The sequence below is a fragment of the Phragmites australis genome, chromosome 14 (genome assembly GCF_958298935.1).
Source record: "Phragmites australis chromosome 14, lpPhrAust1.1, whole genome shotgun sequence".
Taxonomy (NCBI): domain Eukaryota; kingdom Viridiplantae; phylum Streptophyta; class Magnoliopsida; order Poales; family Poaceae; genus Phragmites; species Phragmites australis.
In genome coordinates this window covers 17,860,392-17,883,005 of record NC_084934.1, presented here as the reverse complement: position 1 = coordinate 17,883,005, position 22,614 = coordinate 17,860,392, and the positions used below count along the sequence as shown (strand labels likewise).

The following is a 22,614-nucleotide window of genomic DNA, read 5'->3' as shown; positions in this document are numbered from 1 at the left end:
TCAACAAAGATCTGTCTAAATGTGTTTTTTTAAATATCAATACAACCCACAGATACTTGCGTCTCGTTGTCGATAGAAACATAATCTATCATTAAAAAATAAAAATGTATTTTAATGAGATATATACAAGGTAAATATAAAGTTTAATCTCTAGTAGGTAAATAGTACAATCACTTTTACTGACTATCGAAACCAAAATTTAGTTCTCGTCTAAATGTGTAATTGAAGATGCAATGGAAACAAGTTTCACAATAGAGTATTACCTCTGTTTTCAAATACTTATATACTTATGTACACAACGGAAACAAGTTTCACAATTAAGTAGGATTAAATAATTTATCTTGGTCCACGCTTGAAAGGTGAAGTGTGAGGATTGTGAGATATTTTGCGAGGATAAAATGGGAAATTCTGATCGTTAAGTATTTGCAGATGAATAACAGAAGTGAAATTGAAAAAATATTTGAAAACGGATAGAGTACATTGCACGGTAGATTATTGTGCCTGTGCAAATCGTTCATGTGTGCACGGTAATTTGATTAGCTTAAGAAGTGAAATAATTGGTCATGCCGAGTCAAAGTTACGTACTCAAGCAATGCAAGCTGACATGGCATTTGTTGCCCACTTGGCACTTTTTTTTTTCGAGGGGTCACTTGGCACATTTTGTTTTTTTAGGGGCCACTTGGCACATTGGTACATCAAAAATTGGTATTACAAGCATTGTTTTCAGGCAAAAGCACACTGAAATAACAGATGACATGTATCTTCATTGATGCCTATACTTTGCATATCCCAGTTTGTCAGTGTAAGACTACCAAATTAGCGATATGTAAGTTCAATAGCTAGAGAAATTTTGCAACCAGAGGGCAAAAATTATTCATTGATATATACTACTACTCACCTCTAAATACTTGATATGCATTAATATTTCCTACTTCCGTTCCTTCACCATTTCAAGATTTCAAAACAGACTTGAAGAGGTGGGAAGATCAACTACTATCAAGAATCGGCCCAGCTCCAATTATCAGTAAAGATTTTTCGTTCTAATTTCGTAGCATCATGTCTTCAACTGCTGCCATGGTCATCTCCGCGGAACCATTTGCCCAGACTCGTCCTTCTCGAATATCCTTGCAATCCACTCGTCCCAGACCACCCTGCGCCTACCGCTGTCCAGCAGCACTGGGGAAGCCTCATCAGCTTCAGGAGCTGGATTTTCATCGAATGTACCATATGTCGATGGCGCGTTGACATCAGCAACCCCTAGCGCAACCGCGCGCCTCAGTGCTGCCTGCTGCTCCTCGTTGTGATCCCTTGTTATGGTGATTTCATCGCCCATCCTTTGAATTTCAGGTGCTTTCGTGGTCCTCTCGTTCTCCAGCATCAACTGAAAAGGCAGAACTGTTAGTTTGCATGCCATTGGTGCACCTCTGAAATGTTTATCACGAAAAACTCATGTATTGAAATAGCTATTGTGAATCCTTCAGAATAATGATCAAAAGAACTGCTGCTGAAAAGAAAAGGAATGTCTTAAAATCTTTAGCTTGACTAATTGTGAAATTGTGATGGGCAGGTGTTACAGACACAAAGTACCAGTTTTTTTAAGCACCACAAGCAACTGACATGAATTAGTATGTCATGGCAAATTTGTCAATTAAGAGAACAGAATCAGACTTACATCCAGTGCCCTTTGGCCTTCTCTTTCGATCCATATAATAGCATGGTCAGATATAGCATTGCAAGAGAGAACAACGTGGTCGAATCGGCCATCCACCGGAACAGCTGTTCTGACAACAGGGGGATATCTTCCACATCTGCAGCAATCCATAGTTGCTTGAAGGAAAAAAAATCTGAACTAATTGTATGATTGTATCAAACTGGAAGACCCAAAAAAATGTTTTTTTCCTGAAATCCTTTCCCCTAGATAATCATTGCTTATTGCATTATTTTAGTTAGACAAGCTTTAAAAAACTTTTTTGCGTTCGCATGAAAAATCAGTAAAATACGTGAAAGGTCAAACGGGGCAGTGCTGTATTTACATGGTTTGGGATAATCAGAATATTTAGAAACTCAAGGCAAATAAATACCTGAAAGGTTTCCTTTCAACTATGTGGTACAGCCGGCCTGGTACATATAGGCGCCTTGGATCTCTCAACATCACACTTTCAGGTATACAGGTGTCTATAAGGCACTTTCCACATAAAAGGCATGGCAAGCTGTACAAAAAGGACTACATCAGGTACCCTGAAAAGATGTAGAGATCATAAACCTCTACAAAACGAGTTACCATGTTGATAATACATAAAAACTAAGTCTTATTACCAAAAGAGCGACTTGAAGATGTCTTCCAAAGGAATGTCCGTGCGAGGCAAAAAATCATCCTGTTTTATTAAATAGGTATGTCAGAACAGCATAAGCATCAGTGTTATCTGGACACCCTTGTCCAAATTTATTTGCCGAATCGGATACTCCGAATCCGAGTTGGATTCCAACACCCATATCGGATTCCGAGTTGTATTTCGCGTGTCCAAATTTTTTTTGCCGAATCGGACACCCGAGTCCGAGTCGGATTCCGACACCCGTGTCTGTGTCCAGGTAACACTGATAAGCATACTTCAGTTGGACTTCTTGATCTAACTAATTCTAACAGAAATTGCCAATGATGAAATAACTGCATTTCCATTTGTCCACCGAAGAACAGTTTAACATACAGGTTTGATATATAGCATCATTGGTTGTGAAGTGCTAAGAAATAAAATAAGAGGCTTTATTCTTCAGGTAATGAGACAATTGAATTATACACGCCTGCAAAGCAGGTACAAAAACTCAGAAAGTTACCTGAAGAATAACAGCGTTGATGACATCCGCATAACGGACTGCCAGATTGAGCGACATGCACCGGGCAGGTGCCATTGCAAAGCACCGTATCCTCTTCCTCTCAACACCACCCAGCCGTTCCCTACTGTGCACCGCAACCAGAGCCAGCATCGCCACGACACCAGAACCAAGAGAATGCCCGGCAAAAGTGAGTGTATAACCAGGATTCATCTCCAGAAGGTCCCTCATAACATCACACTCAGCATCAAAGACCCACTCGGCAGCCTTGAGCAAGCCATTGTGCACATAGCCGCCGTCAAACCTCGTCTGGCCGAGCCTATTGTCCAGCAGTAAGGCATAGTCACTTTCTTTGGCCATGTTCATCCCCCGAATGGCAAGCACAACATCTGAATGCCGGTGGTCGACATACAGCAAATATGTCGGAGCATGACCACTAGTGTGCTCATATGTCCTCCGGTGCACCACCCACCGTGGCTCCATGCCGTAACCCCCTGGAGGTGCCCATTGTGGGTGGTCCAGATCATCCTCGTAGACTGAGAGAATCAATCGGCACAACCGCGGCACAGGCTCAAACTCTGCAGCCGATGCAAGCCCCCATGTCTGGCTGTCATAGTCTCCGGAGTGGAGGCAGCGCTGCCATGCCCACCGCGCACACGCCAGGCAGTACACGCATTCGACGACTGGCAAGCAGCATGCGATTGACATCACATTAGTGGAGCCTCAGAATTTGCTGCTGCAATATTGACTAATGGATAGGCTGAAAAAACAAAAAGGTTGGGTTATTCAGACAGACTGCAAGGAATGTTTTGTTTGACCAAATGGACAAGCTGAAACACACACACACACAAAGTTGGGTCATCAGAAAAACTGCACCAAATGATTTGTTTTTATGGCAATATTGGGGAGATTTCGCTGAAATATTGGGGAGTTATAAGATTGGGGTTGTACAATTAACTGAGGAACTGCTAAATTATTTGAGGCAAAAAAATTCTTAACATAATAAAAGGGTAGGCTGAATCTTCACAGTGTTCCTAAAGTCCAAGAGGAAATTCCAGATATAAGCAATGGTGAATTAGCGGTGGATTGCCACAAATAACCAATAAAGAAACATTTTCCTAAGGAATTTTTTTTTGAAAAATCAAATATTCCGTAAGGAATTATAAAAAAAAAATATTAGGAGGAACATACCGGGTAACTGCTGGGAGATTCAGCAATTAAGCTAGGGATTCGCTCAATCGAAGCAATCCCAAAATGGGGCACTAGCAGGCAGCTCCACAGATCAAGAACCAATGCCAAATGGCACTAGCTTTCGAGGGGGAGGGGGGGGATGAGTTCTTGCAGGGGTTCTTATACTCCTTGACCAACCTAGCTCCTACTTTACTCCTCTTGCAATAACTACCAACGAATTATGGTCGAAATGTTTAGTTCCATGAGCTACAGCTCCTGAGTCTGGAAGCTTGGGACAGTAAATTAAGCAGCTAACGAAAGTAGCCTGAAGAGAAAGGAGGTTTGATGAGGTGAAGGAAATCTCACCCTGAAGCCGCAGGACGGGATGCATCTGACTTGAGCAGATGGAGAGACGGAGGCGAGCCGGGGGTAACTCGAAGCGAAGCGTAGCTGCGTAGGCGATCCCAGCTACTTTTCTTCGCGTTCAGGTAAAGAGGGAAGAGCTCGGAAGCAGCTAGCTACCTGCGGCTGCAACTACAAGTCAAGAGACTCGTCGGAACTCCGGGGGTGTCGAGGAGTCGGAGAAGATGACGTCATGTGGTGTCGGGCAGTCGGGCTACCCTTTTATTGCAGAGAAAAATTTTATGGGACCGGATCTTTTGGTGAGACCCATACAACGTGTTGATATATATTTTTTTTGTGTAGATATACACATGTACGTGTCGTACGATCGCACGTGTACGGTGCGGATGAGGGTCTCACCGGGACCTTATACGTGCGGGTCTCACAAAATTTCTCTCCTTTTCTTCCCTTCGAGTTCCACGTGTGACTTTGATTTTTCTGAAAACCCAGTGTGATTTACATCTTTTTTTTCTCAACAGTACATACGCGACACATGGTATCTCACAAGTACTTTTTTTCCCTAGAGAGTAGATTAAGGAGGTTCAAACAGTGTAGGGGAACTCTTAGTATGTTGATATTTTAGAGTTTTGGTAATTTGTCGGTAAGTTTGTTAACCCTTCGATTTGGTGTAGAGCGACGACAAGTTGATTGTGCGAGTACACGAAGACCTTTGCCTTTATAGCTCAAGCTTCGAAGTGATCGTGACGGTGAAGAACTGGAAGAGAGGCTAGCGGTGAGATCTTACTTTGGTGGCCTAGTGGCTCATTCGGGTGGAGGTCATGTGTTTGTGACTTGGTGGCTCAAAGGCTGTGACCGGATGCCGACCGAGAGCATATTTTATATGGAGCTCTAACGTGGACTAGGGGTGGTATTCATGCCATCGATACCACGAGAAAAATACTTATGTCGAATTTGCTCTCTCTATCTTATTTACGTTTCTGCATTTACTTACTTGCAATTTACCTTTTTAGATAGGATGCAAATATTTTGATCGGTGAGTAGACACACTAGATAAATTTAGAGCATATTTAGATAGAAATTGATATAGATTTATCTAGTACTATTTTTGAAGGCAAAATAGTTTTAAGTGTTCTAATTCACCCATCCCCTCTTAGGATGTCACCGATCCTCTCACACCTACTCACTATCCTCCACCGCCACTACGGCCCTGCCCACCACCCTCGTCCCACCACTGTGTCGGCTGCTTCTGAACTTCTTAGCTGGGGAAGAGAGGTCACCCCTAACCAACTATGAACCCTAATTCGCTAGAGGAAGACAACGACGAGGAAGGCAATAGCGGGAAGCAGTAACGCCGCATCGGGAGACAACGGGAAAGGGTTCAGGATGACACATGCGGGGGGAGAAGGAGATGGAACATCATGGCCGTTTAGTTTGGTTTCGCACAAATCTTGATGCTGACTAGATAGAGGGCCCAAATCAGTCGACTAACATATAGAAATGGTCATAGCACATAGGATGCACCCTGCCCGAAGAGATTAGATCACCATTGGGTTTCTCCTAACCCAACCCACTTTGTCCACTGCTGGGTTTGTGACCGGTCTGAATAGAGAGAATCAGCAGCACACTATCGTATCAGTAACACCTGAATTTGAGGACCGAAGTGAAAGAAATTGAGGACCTAGTCATGTCATGTTCATCAAATTAGTTCACTGTTTGAAGGCTTGTTTTGTATGGGTTAAACCATGAACATGATCGAATTGCTTGCCACTAGACCTGGTACAACTTAGTACAAAATTCACACCACAACCCCACATGAGCAACCTCTGTACACATTAGGAATTTCTCAGAGGCATCTAGGGTCCACCTTTGGAATTTATTAGAGACACCTAAGATCCACGGATACATGTTTTCCCACTGAATGTGAATGCGCAAGGTGATCTTTTTATTAGCTAGGACAAAATTGACTTATCTCAACGTAGCGCCGGAATCGGTTTTTCTGGCTTGGTCTGGATTCAATTTTTTTTATTTATATATTTTCTATTTTCATGTGCGGCCATTTTCAAAAATTATAAAAATATACTCTTTTCAAAAATTATAAAAATATACTCTTCTCGTCCATTCAGTGAGCAATCTCCTATTAAACGGGTGATATGTATTAAACTCGTGTTTGACTGGGCAATTTGTTTTTTCACCCAACTAGAGGATGAGAAGAAGCAACGGTGGCAGCCATACCGCCATGGTCAAAAACTTATCGCGCCTTGGACCGGAGATAAGTTCAAAACAATCTCTCGTCCAGCGGACGACAATGATCACCTGTACTACTTAGTGGGACCTCCACAACTTATCTCCCCATAGACAAAAGATAGGTTCAAAAAATCTTCCGCCTAATGAGCGGCAACAATCACCCACGCACCTACGCTATTGGTGAGGCCCACACCACATGCGCTATTGGTGGGGCCCTTCACAACTTATCTCCTATTGAACGGGAGTCCTGACCAAGAGAGCTCAATTCTCCCACACCTTACTAGTGAGACTTTCCGCAACTTATCTACCGGTAGATGAGATATAAGTACTAACCTCTCACTCGATGAGAGAGAAATACCTTTCCCATTTGGATGCACTGGGAGTCCAGTGGAAGATAAGTAGGCGAGAAGTGCCCTCACTACCCACACTAACGTGCCAGGTCATCCGTTGAACAGGCGATAAGTATTTATTACTCATTCAGCGAATTAGAAAAAAATATAAATAATAAAATTCGTCTGGATTCTGGATCGTCCATGGCCGATCGGACGGCCCAGTTGGAGTGCTACGCTTCAACAGTTAGTTGCCTCGTACTGACCGGCCACTTCCTTATTATTCTATATATTCTCCGAAGTCCTAACCTGATCAAACATGATAACCATTCCGTTGCCCAAATTTTTAAACAAGTTTTCAAGGAACACGATCATGGCAGGTACGAAATTATACACTATGTTGCTTGCTTAGAAGCTTGAACTGATGGACCAGTATGGATTGCATGTCTGGCTCTAAGCAGCACCTTTCCCTTCCAAAACATGTTTAAGAAGACTGTTAGCCCGGCCCACAAGATAATATATTCAACTAATCTAAGCATTAGTTACATAATGATGGAACTGGTTACACAAAGATACTAGAAAAGATGGAATGACATACTATTTTTTGAGTTCATGATGACCAGTGAAATGAAGAAGAAAAAAACAGGCACAATCATCATGACCTGGAAAGAGGAAGGAGGAGTGTCATTTATCCAAGGGGAAGCCTAATAGATCACCTACAAAATTGGTTAGGTACCAAGCAGGAATGAATGCAAACATGATGCTGCTCCTCTGCCTTGTTTTAAATTCCCAGGCGTACATTGATCCACTATGAAATAATAAGTCCATTGACATACTGTCATTGCATGTTTTTCTCTAGCGACAGACTTGTTCCTAAGAAATGGTAATTCTTTACATTCATATTTACCTTAAATGCAGCGAGAGGGTCTATACCTTGTATCGACGAAGGTGAAATATGAGGTGACTCATCACGCAAAGTTGCAACCGAAATTTGGGTGCAAATGCAACATAATTTGTGCCGGTTTACCACCAAGCCTTACCATTTTTGTGTACCTTCCTGACAGCTGACTCAGTCATGAACTTGCACGACCAAACTCCAACCACCAATGCAATCGAAATGTCCTTATTGTGGACGCAAAAGGATCACATGCCATATAATTAACATCCTTGAACACTGTCAAGGCAAGCAAAGACTAGCTTTATTATTGCTCTATAGAGTAAGGACCGTGTAATGTTCCCCACAGTAGGGGAATCCCTTACTGTTTCCCCCTCAAAAAACCATGTAATGTTCCAGAATCCAGATCACCAATAGGGCAATAACGCAAGACCCCAATACACATCCGCCTTCTGTTCCTAGCCATTCATCGCCATTCTTGTGCAATTCATCTCTCCTGCAGGTCTAAACCAGGCGTGGACCGACAACAAGATCGCGAACAGCAATGAGCGACAATTCAGGGTTCCTGGGCTTCCAGAGCCACAGCTACGACAGCAACTACACGCGTCCGTTGTTCTGTGTTGCCTCATTCTCCGACAGTGGCGACGAGCAGGAGCATCGCACGTCACCACAGGGGCATGGCCACAACATGAGCCATCAACGTCCAATAAGATGGCAGCAGCGTTGCACCTCTCACCGTCGGTGAGCAAGCTGAGAAACTGCAACAAGCTGTCGATGAGAAGACAATGGAGGATGAAGGTAATGGATGGCAACCTGTTAGTTGATGTGCCTTGTGGTGTTTTTTCTAGTGCTTGATGACTTCTGTTCAGAGATGGAGCTGATGAAGGAGAAGTACACCAAGCTGCTGCTTGGGGAGGACATGTCAGGGAGTGGCAAAGGTGTGTGCACTGCTGTGACCATCTCCAATGCCATCACCAATCTATATGGTATTTATGAAAATTCCAGATTGATTCATCTGTTAAACTGACTTTGATTCAACTACAGTATGCCTAAACTTCTCTGCTTGCTCTTGGCTGCAGCAACTGTGTTCGGGACCTGCCACAGATTGGAGCCACTTTCCCCTGAGAAGAGGTCAATGTGGAACCGGGAGATGGATTGCCTCCTCTCCATTTGCAAATACATTATCGAATTCTCACCAACTGTCCAGGCCATGCCTGATGGAAGCACACACAATGTAATCCCATCCCATTAACATCATGCACCTCAAACCTTCTTGATAGGTTTCAATCATCATGGCATGTCTGCTGAGGTACACGTTTGTGATTCTCACAGGTGATGGCAACCTCACCAAGATCAGACATTCTGATGAACCTTCCAGCACTTGAGAAGCTAGAAAACATGCTCCTCGTGAGACTCAATACGCTTAATTCTTTGAAGCTGCAAAGGATCGATTTTGGTAGCACAATGTATGACTGAAAATTTGTTTGCAGGGTATATTGGACAGCTTTGACAAGCCAGAGTTCTGGTATGCAGACCAGAGGAACCAGTCCTTCAATGAAAGCAAGAAGTCGTTCCAGCGCAGTGAGGACAAATGGTGGTTACCTAAGCCATGTGTCCCAGACTCTGGCTTGTCTGATCGCATGCACTGTGAACTGCAGCAAAAGAGGGACCAAGCAAGCCAGATCCACAAGATGGCCATGGAGATCAACAGTGGTATCCTCTCTGAAATGCAAGTTCCATTGTCATCCTTAGAAACACTTCCGAAAGTATAACACATGCCTGATCTGATCAGCCGAAACCAATTCTCCATAAAGCCTGTCAAAAAGTTCCATTCCCTCGATGTATTCTTGTTACTCCACAGAGTGGGAGGGTGGGCGTAGGTGATGCCATATACCAGTATATGTCTTCAGGGGATCAGTTCTCTCCAGAGAACCTCCTCAACTTCCTCAATTTGAGCTCAGAATATGAGGCGCTTGAGATTGCAGACCGTGTTGAAGCCGCTATGTATGTGTGGCGAAGAAAATCAAGCATGACGCATGTGGTGTCAAAATGGGAGAATGTTACTGAGCTGAATTGAAGCCGCTATGTATGTGTGGCGAAGAAAATCAAGCATGACGCATGTGGTGTCAAAATGGGAGAATGTTACTGAGCTGAATGCCGATGGGGACAAGAATCTGGTCCTTGCAAGTAGGGCCAGGAGCCTGTTCCTGTGCTTGAAACAGAGGTTTCCAGGCCTGTCGCAGACTACCCTGGATACAAGCAAGATTCAGTACAACAAGGTAATGGTTAATATATAAAAATCATGCAAATTTCAGGTTATTCCATGTTCATCTATATTTTTCATCTAACCAGAAAAGCTCTGTTCACTACCAAACATACAAGCATACAAATCATATACTAACAAACTGCTTCAATAATCACATCTGTTCCAGATACCAAAATAGACAGCTTTTGCATTCAAGAACCATAATGCATTGTAACTCACCTTCTTGCATCTTCATTTTACCTTCTTACAGGATATTGGGCCGGCAATACTCGAGAGCTACTCAAGGGTGCTGGAAAGTTTGGCCCATAATATAGTCTCATGGATAGATGTTCTCATTGCAGATGAAAATGCGAAAAAAGGGCACAAAATCAGAATACAGAAGCAGGTGTTCAGCCAGCTCTCCTCAACGCTGAACATGAAGAACTGACATACAAATAAGTTTATTACTATGCTGCGTAGAATTCTTTGTGATTGACCTCATTACTTTCCTGGAGTGGTGTGTGCAATTTTATTTTGAGATTGGAGGGTTTGGTAGATATAATGATATACGAGAGCTTCATTATATATGTAGATCGTAGTCGATGAGCGAAAGGGTTGCAACCATAAACTTGCAATTTTATTGTGCTGTTGTTTTATGAAACAACCTATTCTCCATAATCTACAGAATAAGCATCTCTTAACTTTGGGAATGTCACAGCCTTGGAGAGTAAGTAAAACAATAAGAAATGAATCTCATATGGACAGAGAACACTGGTCATTGTCCTTCTGAATTGAAGTTAGTTTTTGCAATCCATGTCCACCAGATTGATGCTAGCAACAAAAATATATATTTGTGCAGCTCCACCAAAATAAAAACATATGCAACATCTTTCAATTGTACAACTATATATTAAAGCATTAGTTGATGAGTGTATCTTACAAGTGTACATTAATTGATGAGGGTACAAACACTATTTCTAGCCATCCAAATGTTCCTCACGATTTATGCATCACATCTTCTTGAATCTTAAGTCCCAGCATTCTTTAAATTCAAATCATCACCCAATCATGTCTCAAAAGAAAAAGAAAAAAAACCCCATCTTTTCATCATTGTGATGTCCTCCTTGCATAATTCTCAACCAACTTTGGAGGACTTGGATAGTGGTTGTACTCACCCAAACAACAAGTTTTGCATTTATCTTAAATACTGAAAACAGTGAAAACTTCATCTTAAATACTGAAAACAGTGAGGGGTAATTTCATCCATGGAAAATTTATTAATTTCATGGTATCCTTGTCTTCTTTGAAAAGTTACATTACTACTTCTCAGCAATGAAGGTCTGGATATTTCATGGTGATACAAAGTGACAATTCTACATCCCAAAAACAAAGCAATTAGAGTAGCATGGTAGGTATAGTGCATTGTTATCCACTGCAATCGGCTGCCTGAAAGGGTTTGCCTGGATCTGTAAAAGAGATGATAGATTGTGAAAGCTTTATTTGGTGCTCAATAGCTACAGTAGGAAAGAAATGGCAATGGCAAAGGATGACACATACTGGGACTTTGAGGGGTTGACCAGTTATGAGGCTTATGCAGCAGGATGCTAGATGTGCAGCTTCTTCACAAAAGTCCGTAAAAATTGCAGGAATCCCAGTCCCGCTAATTATTTCCTTGAAATTAAATTAAATACAAACTGTATAAGCACCTCTACGGCAAAATAGTACATGATGTTATACTGGAAAACTGCAGCAGCATGACAAATTTTCAATATCATGTCAATAAATATAAAATATATCGCCATCATGCTTTCATGAAATATGAATAATATGGCTGATAAAGATTGCTTGGATTACAGAGACAATAGATGACCAGTTCATTGCATTAAATTTTAATTTTTGACTTCAATATCATCAAGTAAGATTTAGGACATAATGAGCTAGGATATTTTAACAAACAACTTAAGTTCTCAATGCATGCTTCAGCATCAAACTAACTTGTTGAAATAGTGCTTGTAAGGTTAGGAATAACAGCGTCACATGGAATCACAGACAATAATATTTGGAGCAAAACTCGAGGTGGTTGATTAGGAACTAGGTACTTACAATAGTCGGCATCCAACTAGGATATGCAGCCACACCAGCATTTGGGGCAACGATAAGATGAGGATTTGAATCCTACAAGGAAAAATATAGTAAATAGTCAATTCTGTATGAAACAAAAATGCATTTCAACAAGTAGTTTCCAACTGAACTCTCTGTTGAGCCAATCATTTTTAGTCGGTTTGCTAGCGGAAGGACATTCTCCCATTACAAACGAGAGACACTCTGAATCAGTGACAGAGAGCAGTGGTGACGGTTAGGTCTAGGGTTCACTGCACTCCCTAGCTATAGCTTTGCACAGAAGATAGGACTGGCAGTGGCCGCATGGCAAGGATAAGGCGGCAAGAGCACCACCACCGTGGAAGCTGCTGTCAGGAAGCCATGGAGCCAGTGGTGGCACAGGAATGTCAGGTGGCGGCTCGCCAAGCAGGCTGGGGGAGGTGGTTACCAGGGCCTGGAGGAGGTAGAGGCAATGGAGAAGGCAGCATTTTGGGAAAGAAGCTGTCCGTCAATTAGCGATGGGCTAGCTTCTGCTAGGTAAATGTTTTCTTATGCAATACAGGAATCAAATATGTTCCTTTTCTCTGGCAGGGGCACACATCACAGATGCACATCCCAAAACAATCCTAAATATTTTATAAACAGTCCTTTGTCTCTAAGTGTCAACTTTTGATGCTATTGCTAGCCAATGCACTCTACACATTCCAGTAACTCTTAGATGGTTAAACATACAGGTCAATAAGTAAGAAATCCAAGCTATAAAATAAGCAAAACACTTCAGGAAGCTCAGTATTTCTAAACGTAGCAGGATTTGTATGTATGAATATTTGCAGATACCACCTGTTAATACAGAATAGTGTATGATACACATGAAAGCTTGCCCATGACATTTATGAATGTTTCTAGACTTATTCAACAATGTTAATATGATGGGGGACTTCACATTTTTAACAAATCAAAGAGTTATTGTAGAAAGAACCTTCATTATATCCCTGAATCTCTCATGATAGAACCCTTTCCACAGTTTGAGTGTCACTGCACTGCAACTCAAATCTTCAGAACCAGTAGAAGATTTACAACAGCAGTTCTCATCTGAACAATGTGCATATTTGGATATGTTTACAACCTCGCCATCCCTGTCAGCAGGCACCAAAACCAGTTAAAAGAGCACAAAATCAAAACCAATTATACTTTTTGAGCATATAGTAGATAACTGAACTGTCAAATCTTGTTCAATTAAGATCGCAATAAACAAATAAAAAATGGATCAAAATACACTCACTACATCTGCATGAGCAAGAAGCAATATACTTTTTTCCTATTTAACTTAAAGAAAGAAAATGGTAAAAATGTTGATAAAGTGAGAATGCAATCACATCAAATTGTCAGGCAAACACCACGAAACACCAAAGTGTTGATAAAGTTTCCCCTTCTATAACATAGGACAAAATGAAAACAGCCAGTGTTGCTAACCTAGATTTTGGAACTGCTGGCCCCACAAGTTCAATGTGAATCTGGACACCCGGAAATAGTGCACGTAGTTCCCCAAACACCGCAAGCTGAAGTAGCTCTTTCTCAGGTCCTTCAGACATTTAAGGAGCACAGCAGACATGAGGATGGCAAAATCAGTACCTGCTATCATGTCTGAAAAAGCTACAAATCACAGTAATTTATAGGGGCCAAAAAAAGATATTTCACTGGGAAATTTTGACCATCTATTATGATTTACAGAAAAAACTGGCTAGTGATGACATGACTAACAGATGATGTGCTAAATACATATTGTTGATCCTCCTTCCTAAGCAAACCGTGTACATCCAAAGCTTCTAAAACATCATAACAACCTAAATTAGGTTCCTTTTCTTTTACAAAAGAGAAAGGATAACAGCAAAATTTATCTCATGGAACAGCCTCTAGAGCTATCAATGTCTGCTTCAATCTGTGCAATAAAAGCCTAAGGAAGTCAAACATTCCACTGACCAGTAAATAAGTGCATTAAGCCAAGGGTCCTGTACTCCTGTCCTAAAATGAATACCAGAATCCTTACAGTATTGTTCCACAATATTAACATTTAACAACCATGTACCAGCCAGAAGAAAGTAGGCAATTCAACAGAGGCTTGCTTTCCAGTGAAATTCAGTAGGCATCAAAATGTTTAACTTTTCTAAGGATTTTCTACAACAGATGTACATGAAGTGTTCAAGTTTAACAGCACTTCAAAACTTAACAAGAAAAGCAGTTATCGATAACTAGCCCTAGCATAGAGTAAACATCCTAAAAGTTCTCAAGAGACACAGTAAAGCTGGATTTACATACTCCCTTTTTGGTTAGATAGTGCTGCATTATGTACTAATACTTCTACCAGTCTACCTATAACCCTACAGGTGAGTTTGAGAGCTGTGCTTTTTCCCAACGTTAACAGCATTCCCAAGAAAAAAGATGAGTCGTTTACTGATGTTGTCGGCGCAGGAACACAAGTACTCCAACATAAAAGAGAGTTGAACAGAACAGATTTTACCTAAATAGTGAATGCACAAGGTGTCCTGGCCATCATATCTTGAGGTTTGGAAGTGAGATAGTTGAAGGCAATGATATAGAGTAAGCGGCTGCAAAATTGAACCCAGTGTGGTAATGGAGCAGCCAATAACATGAATCAAAAGATATTATTAAAACAAAATGTGTGATGCCAGCTTTCAAAGTAATCAATAATACACAACACACTCTTGGCCAACAAAAGGAAGTATGAAATCTGAGATACCAACAGGGTACACCAAAAAAAGGAAATTACATGGCCAAGAGGAAACCAGACAAGATTTATTAATGTGGAAATATTATTGTTGTGAAAATGTGAACGCTAATTCACAATGGGATAATTACCATGCAGAAAATTACCAGACGGCTTGACTTAAAGGGGATTAGGGTATTAGAAGGGGGAGATAGATATTATGACGAGAGAACTAGAGGAGTTGAGATATAGCAAATACAGGCGAGACTGCAAGAGAGATTTATCTCTTTATTCCCTCAACAGGTTACACAACCCTCCCTTTTATAGAGCCGAACTGGACCAGGTCAATTTGATCCTTACTCAAAGGTCTCAAACTAAAATTCCATCTGGAATCTTAGCCTAATTTGGTTACTCTCCTAACTGACCATAACTATTTTAATCGTAGACAGCATCCTTATATATGACTGAACTCCATCTTTAACAACTATGACTCCATGCCCTAATTCTCTTGGACTTCTTAGCATCTGGGCACTAGCACCTGAAAGCTTGTACTGCTGCTGCTGCCTGTTCCATGTCCATGACATTTTTGGATTTACATATTGGATCAAGAATGAACAGTATGCTTCAGCAAAACGGTTTACTGTCTTCAAAGGACACAACTAATGAGGTGAATATAGCAGACTGCAAAAGGGTGATATTTAAGCATCATCAAAATCATGATGTGGAAAGCATCTTGCTGGAAAATTTGTTGCTGTTAAAATTTCTGTTGCATCTTCTTTGTGTTTTTCTCCTTTCATAACTTGGTCCGCATGTCTCTAGTCCTGGGGTAAGAATTTAAAGCAAAAGATTGCTATAATATGCAAAAGATGGGTAAATGGCCCGTATGACATTTCAAATGCATGTCTATTAAGTACTGATACATTGCTACATGCTACACAATAGTGGACGTATCAAGTTGTAGATGGCTGTTATGGCAACACAAGTACATGCAATGGTACAGCAGCTGCAACTCCCTGACTGATATAGCGGCTCTATAGCATCGCCAAGCGTTATGTAAGACCATATTGGCATTTACTTTTTGTTGGGACTTCAATTTCTGGATATACACCCATGGTTATTCAGAGGTAACTTTCAAACTAGTTCAGTAATCTGTTGTATAACGTTGTGCAATGTCTTCAACCATTTAGAATCATTGGAATACATACCCTATCAAGCCCAGCCGGCCTGGTCTCCCCCAGCCACCACACACCCTCATTAGGGTTTTGCATATATAGAAGTACAGCAGTACAGATTGATCCCTTTCCTAGTTTAGAGCGATTGATTTCTTTCCTGTTTTAACACCTTGACATCTATATAAGCCTGCCGGCCGCATGAGAATGAATTCAGTCGAGCATTCTCTCCACATATCTATTCTTTCATGGCATCAGAATAGAAGGTCCTGTGTTTGCCTCCCCCCGGAGCTGCACAGCTCACCTCCCCTGGGCTGGCCGGCCTAGCACCACCGGCCACCCTCCTCCTCTCCTGTGTGCACCCCCACGGACGCCGCAACACCACCCCCTCCTCCCCACTTGCGCGCACCCCCCCCCTCCCTCTCCAGGGGCTGCGCCAATCCCCCTAGCTGCCGACCAGCCCACGGCACACCACCATGGCAACCACCACCGTTTCTGCTCTCCACCATCAACGTGCGAACACACATCCCCTTCTCACTCGAACTTCACCCGCCGAACTACTCACGCTAGCGCAAGTTGTTTCACGTGCTCGTCAGCAAATTCGGTGCCAAGGGCCACATTGATGGCTCCTCCCCCAAACCGAACGCCAAACCAAAGAACAACAACGCCATCTCCGCCTGGGGGTCAACGGACTACACTGTCCTCCCCTCCTCTACGCATCCATCTCTGAGGAGATCCTCACCATCATCCTCGTGCCTGACGCTTTGGCTCGTACTATCTGGACCAATCTGGAGGGACTGTTCCGCGACAACAAGACAACACACAACTTCGCTCAGGGCGGTCAGACCATCCTCGCCTACTCCCAGCGTCTAAAGGCCTTCGCCGACGCCCTCGCCGACCTTGAGCAACCGGTGTCTGAGGACACTCCCGTCCTCACCATGTTGTGCCGCCTGTCTGAGCCATTCCGCAACATTGCCACCGTGATCAAGACCAAAACGTCGCTCCCCAAGTTCCTCGATGCCCGCTCTCTCCTCGAGGAGGCCGATCTCAAGATCACGGCACACGGTCCAACTACGGCTCTAGTGGCCACCACCGGCACCAACACCTCTGGCCATTCGACTGGTTATGGTGCCGGGTCCAGGAGCTCCACTACCACCCCCAACGGCGGCAAGAAGAACAAGGGCATGAACAACCGTCGCGGCGGTGGTACTCGAGGCGGCTACTTTGGTAGTGTCGCCCCCTTTCCCCTGGCTCTGGGGCGCCGTGCCGCCTGTCTTTCTCGACACGTCCAGGGGATTCTTAGACCACAACCTACGGCATCCAAAGCCCGACAGTTGTTGGCTCGGGCACAGCAATCGGCTCGGGATCGGCAGCCAGTAGCTCTGGACCCGATGGCACGGCAGCAGGCACGACCGGCCACCCTATGATCACTCGTGCCAAGGCGTGACAGCAGCTCTTCGACCTCACCGCCACCATCACCTCCGTATCTCCTGTCTCAAAGACGCAATGATCGACGAATTCACCGCTCTCTTCGCCAACAACACTTGGGATCTTGTACCGCCTCCGCCACGTGCCAACATCGTCTCCAGTAAGTGGATATTTCACCACAAGTACAACTCTGAAGGCACCTTTGCCTGCTACAAGGCGCGTTAGGTTCCACATGGCTTCTACCAGCAACCCGGCATCGACTATGACGAGACCTTCAGCCCCGTTGTCAAGCCAACCACTATCCGTATGGTGCTCTCCCTCGCCATCTGCAACTGGCCCATCCACCAGCTCGACCTCAAGAACGCCTTCCTCAACGGCAAGATCGAGGAGACAGTCTTCTGCTAGCAACCTTCCTGCTTCGTCGACGCCGCCAAGCCAAATCACGTATGCCGACTCAACAGATCACTCTACGGCCTAAAGCAGGCACCTCGTGCCTAGTACAACTAGTTTCAGACCTTTGTTGTCTCTATCGGCTTTCGCGGCTGCAGGACGGACTCCTCCCTCTTCGTCTACAACAGCGGCATCGACATCGCCTATCTCCTGACAGCGTCAAGCATGGCATTGCTTCAACAGATTCGCGATGATCGACTTGGGCAACCTCAACTACTTCCTTGGCACTCGGCGAGTCGGGACTCCCGCGACATTTTTCTCTCAAGAAAAATTGCCGCAGAAATTCTTCAACGGGCCAACATGCAACCCGTGCGCTACGCCAATTGAAGCATGCTCCAAGCTGCCTGCTGCAGCTGGTGCCTCGGTCTCCAACCTGACCCTGTATTGCAGCCTTGCAAATGCACTTCAAGATCTCAACTTCACCAGTCCCGACATTACGCATGATGTCTAGCAAGTCTGTCTCCACATGCACGATCCATGTGAACAACACTTTCAAGCGTATTCTGCGGTACGTCAAGGGGACACTCGGTCACGATCTGCAGCTCTCCCGCGGCTCCTCCCATGACCACGTCGTCTACTCTGACGCAAACTGGGCAGGCTGTCCCGACACTCGCAAGTCTACCTCGGGCTATTGTGTCTTCCTCGGCGACAACCTGATCTCTTGGTCCTCTAAGCACTAGCACACCGTCTCACGGTCTAGTGCTGAGGTCGAGTACCGAGCTATCACCAACGCCGTCGCCGAAGCCTGTTGGCTGCGCCAACTCCTCGCCGAGATTCGTTGCCCTTTGACCACAGACACTGTCGTCTACTGCGACAACATCAGTACAGTGTATCTCTCTACAAACCTAGTCCAACATAAGTGGACTAAACATGTGGAGATCAACCCGCACTTTGTCCGCGAATAGGGGGCACTGGGAGACGTCCGTGTTCTACATGTCCCGACAACCCTTCAGTACACAGACATCTTCACCAAAGATTTTCGCTCCAGTCTCAACATCCGCGAAGCTCCAAGTTGGATTAATACCTTGTGCATCTATATAAGCATGTCGGATGCATGAGAATGAATTAAGTCGAGCATTCTCTCCACATATCTATTCTTTCAAGAATTAATCATTTGAACATAGTTCAAGACCATCAGGTATCATACTATCTGCTGATTTGAAGGTGAATATCTCTAAGGAAATAGAACTATAACATATATCCTATATATAAATTTTTTATTGCATACACTGATCACAAAAATCTGAAGTTACCGCTTCACATAACACAATGAGATAAGTCCTATTTCTGAAGCCACATGCTCATTTTCCTTTCCAAATTATAAATTCTAGCACATTCGGGGCATAAAGTTCAAACAAACAATATTGAATTAATCAAACCCAGTGGAGGATAAAATGAAAAATAGGATATGAGATGAATACTGATTTGCAAAACTAATGCTACATAACATGTTAGAATTTACATACCCAATGAAGTAAAACTGCAACAGGTGAATGAAAAGGAAGGGATCTCCACTGATAGTAGTCTTCCCAACTTGCCAGGGTTGTGGGAACAGGATTCTCAGGCTCTGATATTTACAAAAATGTGATATGCTTTATTACAGTGAGATCAATATACTGCTCGCAACCTCACTACACCAAGAAATGCACCTGTACATGGGCAGAGGGAGCTTTGCAACTTCCATTCAGCTGCAATGCTGTATAATATGCAGAAAGAGCATCATAAATTTCAAGATTTGCTGAGACTAAAATAAGAGAAAAGAGAAACTAAAGCCATGTAAATAGTTTGTTTAATGAACAATCAGGCAATGATATATATTAACGTACATAAGATAAAAGTTCTAAGACCACAGTTCATAATAAAGTGAAGAACAGAGCAGCAAGTAGCTGTGAATCAAGGTTATTGAGATTCGTGCCATATGATGACAAAGTTGACAAAACATAGTCAAGTAAAAAAATGAGATAGAAAACAAGCATGTGCCCTGCGTACAGAACTACAGATCAGGTGAAGTCGAACAAAGCACACAAATGCACCATGTTTCTGGTTCAAAATCCACAATCTACTATTACTGATCACATGAAATGCAGTTTAGCTGAGAATCTGGAACTGAATTTAGGCATCTACATAGTACAGACAACTTCCAATCAAATAAGGAGAAAAAGCTCCAGAGCAGTACTGCAAATCTTCTCTCTTCAAATACGCAAAACATGTATATAGATAACAGGACAATAAGAGAAGTCACTTTCCCACTAACTAGTTCATGGTAATATGTAAAGTTAACTACTAGTGTTTCCCAAAAGATGTAAGAGCATACATTGATATTATAAAGAATATCAAACAGGATGACCATGTGTCAAGCATCTTTCTGGCAAAAGAAAAAGGAAAGGAAATGAAAGGGAAAGAAACGAAAGAAAGAAAAATAATAAAAAAAGGTGCCAAGTGCCTCAAGTTGGTTGGCATCATAAGAATTGGGAGAAAAGGAAACCTTATGTCCTTCAAAGAAGCAACCTCTGGGCCACATATGCATTCTGATTTCCAGAGTCCTTTTTGGTGAAGTTTGATTGATTGCAAAAAGGAGCACCTTGTACTTGGGAATGTATGGTTCTAAAGTAAGAAAAACATGTGAGGGCTAGATATTCATTAAGCATAGAAAGCATAAGTTCTTTGATCTGTGTTATATAAAATTAGCTGATAGTAATTAAAAAAACTAGAAAGTTCATGCTGGGTAAAGTGTGGAGTAGATGGCACCATGTCATTTCAGGAAGCTAATATAAAAAAAATGAAGAAAAAGATCTTAGTTGGAAGGAAAACAACATGGTATGCATTAGTACATATGCAGAAAAGGATATCTTCAAAGATAAATCAGAGAAGTACCTGAGCAGGAGGTTCCACAGAGAATGTAAATGGAAATTGGCTTAGCATATCGATGCGGCTCATTTGTTTTGCAAGCCTCTCACATTCTTCTTTGTGAACTCTCCAATGTATAATCTGAAAGGATTTTGATATTATAATGTTGTTAAGTATATGAAAGACAAATGTAAAAGAACAACAACAATATACCATAAATGCCGAGAAACAACACAGCTTCAATTGTCCCACAAGCACTTATATTTTTCAATAAATCAAGAAATAACAAAAAAAACTCGACCCCAGGGGAGAGACATCCCGAAGCCGTTGTCGGCTATAGGTCGAGAAAAGGCCCCGAAGGTCAGCCACCTAGGGGCATCGCTGGAAGCGACTTCACGGTCGCCCAGGACCACACTGAAAGCGACACACGAGGGGCCTTTTTTGCGAGAACCGGGGTTCGAGCCCCGGTCGGTCGCCTCACAACTTGAGGACTTACAGCTGTGTTATGAGCACGTTCTTTAAATCAAGAAATAACATTCACGAATTAACAGAACACAATTGTACTAGGATGTAATTCTCGGTACAATGGTATAGCCTCAGTCACCGATATGGTCCAAAGCTTGAAGTCACTTTAAACCTCAGTTCAAACAACAAAAGTACTTGAATGACAACTTATCTAATAGCCACCGTTAAGTACCCCATGTATAGGCTACTAAACCTGCTTAAAGTGAAATGTACAACCCAGAGGTGGAGTCCCGATCACAATGACTTTTAGGTAGGGTAAAAGAGGATAAGAACTTCATTACCAATTAACTTATGTGATAAGCATCATATTAGATAGAGCACAAAAAGAAAAGGCCCAGGAAGCAAATCATGTCATGACCAATCTTATGCATAGGCTACTGTGATTTTTTTTGGAAAATTAATATTGTGATTCGATATTCCAATATTTTTTTTAATTCAGGGTTACTATACACGTGCATGAACCTAAAGTGCCCAATGCATAGCCTAAAACCCTTTCTTACAACAAAAAAATGCAAAGGATCCAACGCCCCACCCTTCCTGAAACTTCAGCGACTTAGGACAATACTCCTTGCCAAATGCAAAGTGAACTCAAAACTTCACCGAGTCCATCTGCGGTGAATTCAAAACAAAGGTCTTCACATCGATGCCCGCGAGCATCCAAGAAACAAGGTGTATTCACCCAGTTTTTATTTGCTGAACCATTGCAAGGTTGACTATCACACTGCACACGATCCATCCAGCTCCCACTACCGCCTCCAGAATTTCTTCGATTAGATTCTTATTGATACGTCAAACACAATTCGTGGAGCTCTACCAGTTCCATTCCAACTTCCTTCCAGCTCCCAAAACCCTTGCTGGCATTTCAGCAACCGGAGAAAAGTAACGGGAGAGTAGGGACTACCTGGTGTGCAGGGGAGCAGTAGGCGACGGCCCCGCAGCTGCCGCACCGCCGGTGAGCGCTGCCGCCGGCGCACGGCTCCGCAGCCAGCCCCTTCGCCGCGCACTCCATTGCAGCGACCGGTAGGCCGGCGGAGACGAACCCCTATTCTTTTCTGGGGAAAATCCAAAAACACCCATTAGTAACCCTCTTTTCCAGCTTCCCCCTACACGTCACTCTTGTTAAATGGTCCACTCAAAAGTTTATTGGCATATTTGGATAGTGCTTGTAGGGGGCTAAGTCACCAAACCAGGAAATTAGTTTATGGGGGAGTGTAGCCTTATTAATGTATTATATCAGTTACAGTACTGGTCTATTTATATTCTGTATTGAATCACTCCACGTCATAACTTACAGT

At 42.9% G+C, this 22,614-nt stretch overlaps 3 protein-coding genes across 4 annotated transcripts; 1 reads left to right on the top strand and 2 right to left on the bottom strand.

Moving 5' to 3' along the window:
* Positions 1 to 827: 827 nt before the first annotated feature.
* Positions 828 to 4,591, bottom strand: LOC133891413 (uncharacterized). 2 transcript variants are annotated; one of them, XM_062332129.1, is made up of 7 exons: positions 4,366 to 4,591; positions 4,021 to 4,227; positions 2,833 to 3,589; positions 2,317 to 2,375; positions 2,082 to 2,210; positions 1,673 to 1,808; positions 828 to 1,381 (listed from the first exon to the last, which is right to left on the bottom strand). In XM_062332129.1, exons 3-7 carry the CDS (start codon positions 3,535 to 3,537, stop codon positions 1,079 to 1,081), a joined length of 1,332 nt encoding a protein of 443 aa, XP_062188113.1. In that variant the 5' UTR covers positions 3,538 to 3,589; positions 4,021 to 4,227; positions 4,366 to 4,591; the 3' UTR covers positions 828 to 1,078. The 2 variants fall into 2 exon arrangements, with proteins under 2 accessions (XP_062188113.1, XP_062188112.1); XM_062332128.1 differs by lacking the exon at positions 4,021 to 4,227.
* Positions 4,592 to 8,638: 4,047 nt separating this feature from the next.
* On the top strand, positions 8,639 to 10,523 carry LOC133890278 (rop guanine nucleotide exchange factor 3-like). Its single transcript, XM_062330698.1, has 7 exons — positions 8,639 to 8,816; positions 8,910 to 9,064; positions 9,163 to 9,237; positions 9,321 to 9,596; positions 9,692 to 9,873; positions 9,941 to 10,109; positions 10,347 to 10,523. The coding sequence occupies exons 1-7, from the start codon at positions 8,654 to 8,656 to the stop codon at positions 10,521 to 10,523; spliced, it is 1,197 nt and encodes a 398-aa protein (XP_062186682.1). The 5' UTR covers positions 8,639 to 8,653.
* An 806-nt stretch (positions 10,524 to 11,329) lies between these two features.
* Positions 11,330 to 22,397, bottom strand: LOC133890659 (uncharacterized). Its single transcript, XM_062331133.1, has 11 exons — positions 22,221 to 22,397; positions 20,822 to 20,935; positions 20,433 to 20,551; positions 19,597 to 19,643; positions 19,414 to 19,514; positions 14,694 to 14,781; positions 13,649 to 13,757; positions 13,155 to 13,311; positions 12,179 to 12,250; positions 11,633 to 11,746; positions 11,330 to 11,541 (listed from the first exon to the last, which is right to left on the bottom strand). The coding sequence occupies exons 1-11, from the start codon at positions 22,326 to 22,328 to the stop codon at positions 11,449 to 11,451; spliced, it is 1,122 nt and encodes a 373-aa protein (XP_062187117.1). The 5' UTR covers positions 22,329 to 22,397; the 3' UTR covers positions 11,330 to 11,448.
* Positions 22,398 to 22,614: the final 217 nt, after the last annotated feature.

Coding starts and splice junctions, on each gene's coding strand:
- LOC133890659 (XM_062331133.1), bottom strand. CDS start 22,328: ATGGAGTGCGCGGCGAAGGGGCTGGCTGCGGAGCCGTGCGCCGGCGGC. Junction 19,644..20,432: donor GCTTCTTTGAAGGACATAAG/GTTTCCTTTTCT, acceptor CATATTATACAG/CATTGCAGCTGAATGGAAGT. Junction 11,542..11,632: donor GTCAACCCCTCAAAGTCCCA/GTATGTGTCATC, acceptor TCTCTTTTACAG/ATCCAGGCAAACCCTTTCAG.
- LOC133890278 (XM_062330698.1), top strand. CDS start 8,654: ATGTGCCTTGTGGTGTTTTTTCTAGTGCTTGATGACTTCTGTTCAGAG. Junction 9,065..9,162: donor CTGATGGAAGCACACACAAT/GTAATCCCATCC, acceptor TGATTCTCACAG/GTGATGGCAACCTCACCAAG. Junction 9,874..9,940: donor TCAAGCATGACGCATGTGGT/GTCAAAATGGGA, acceptor AAGAAAATCAAG/CATGACGCATGTGGTGTCAA.
- LOC133891413 (XM_062332129.1), bottom strand. CDS start 3,537: ATGTCAATCGCATGCTGCTTGCCAGTCGTCGAATGCGTGTACTGCCTG. Junction 2,376..2,832: donor TCAACGCTGTTATTCTTCAG/GTAACTTTCTGA, acceptor TTAATAAAACAG/GATGATTTTTTGCCTCGCAC. Junction 2,211..2,316: donor ATCTTCAAGTCGCTCTTTTG/GTAATAAGACTT, acceptor CTTTTTGTACAG/CTTGCCATGCCTTTTATGTG.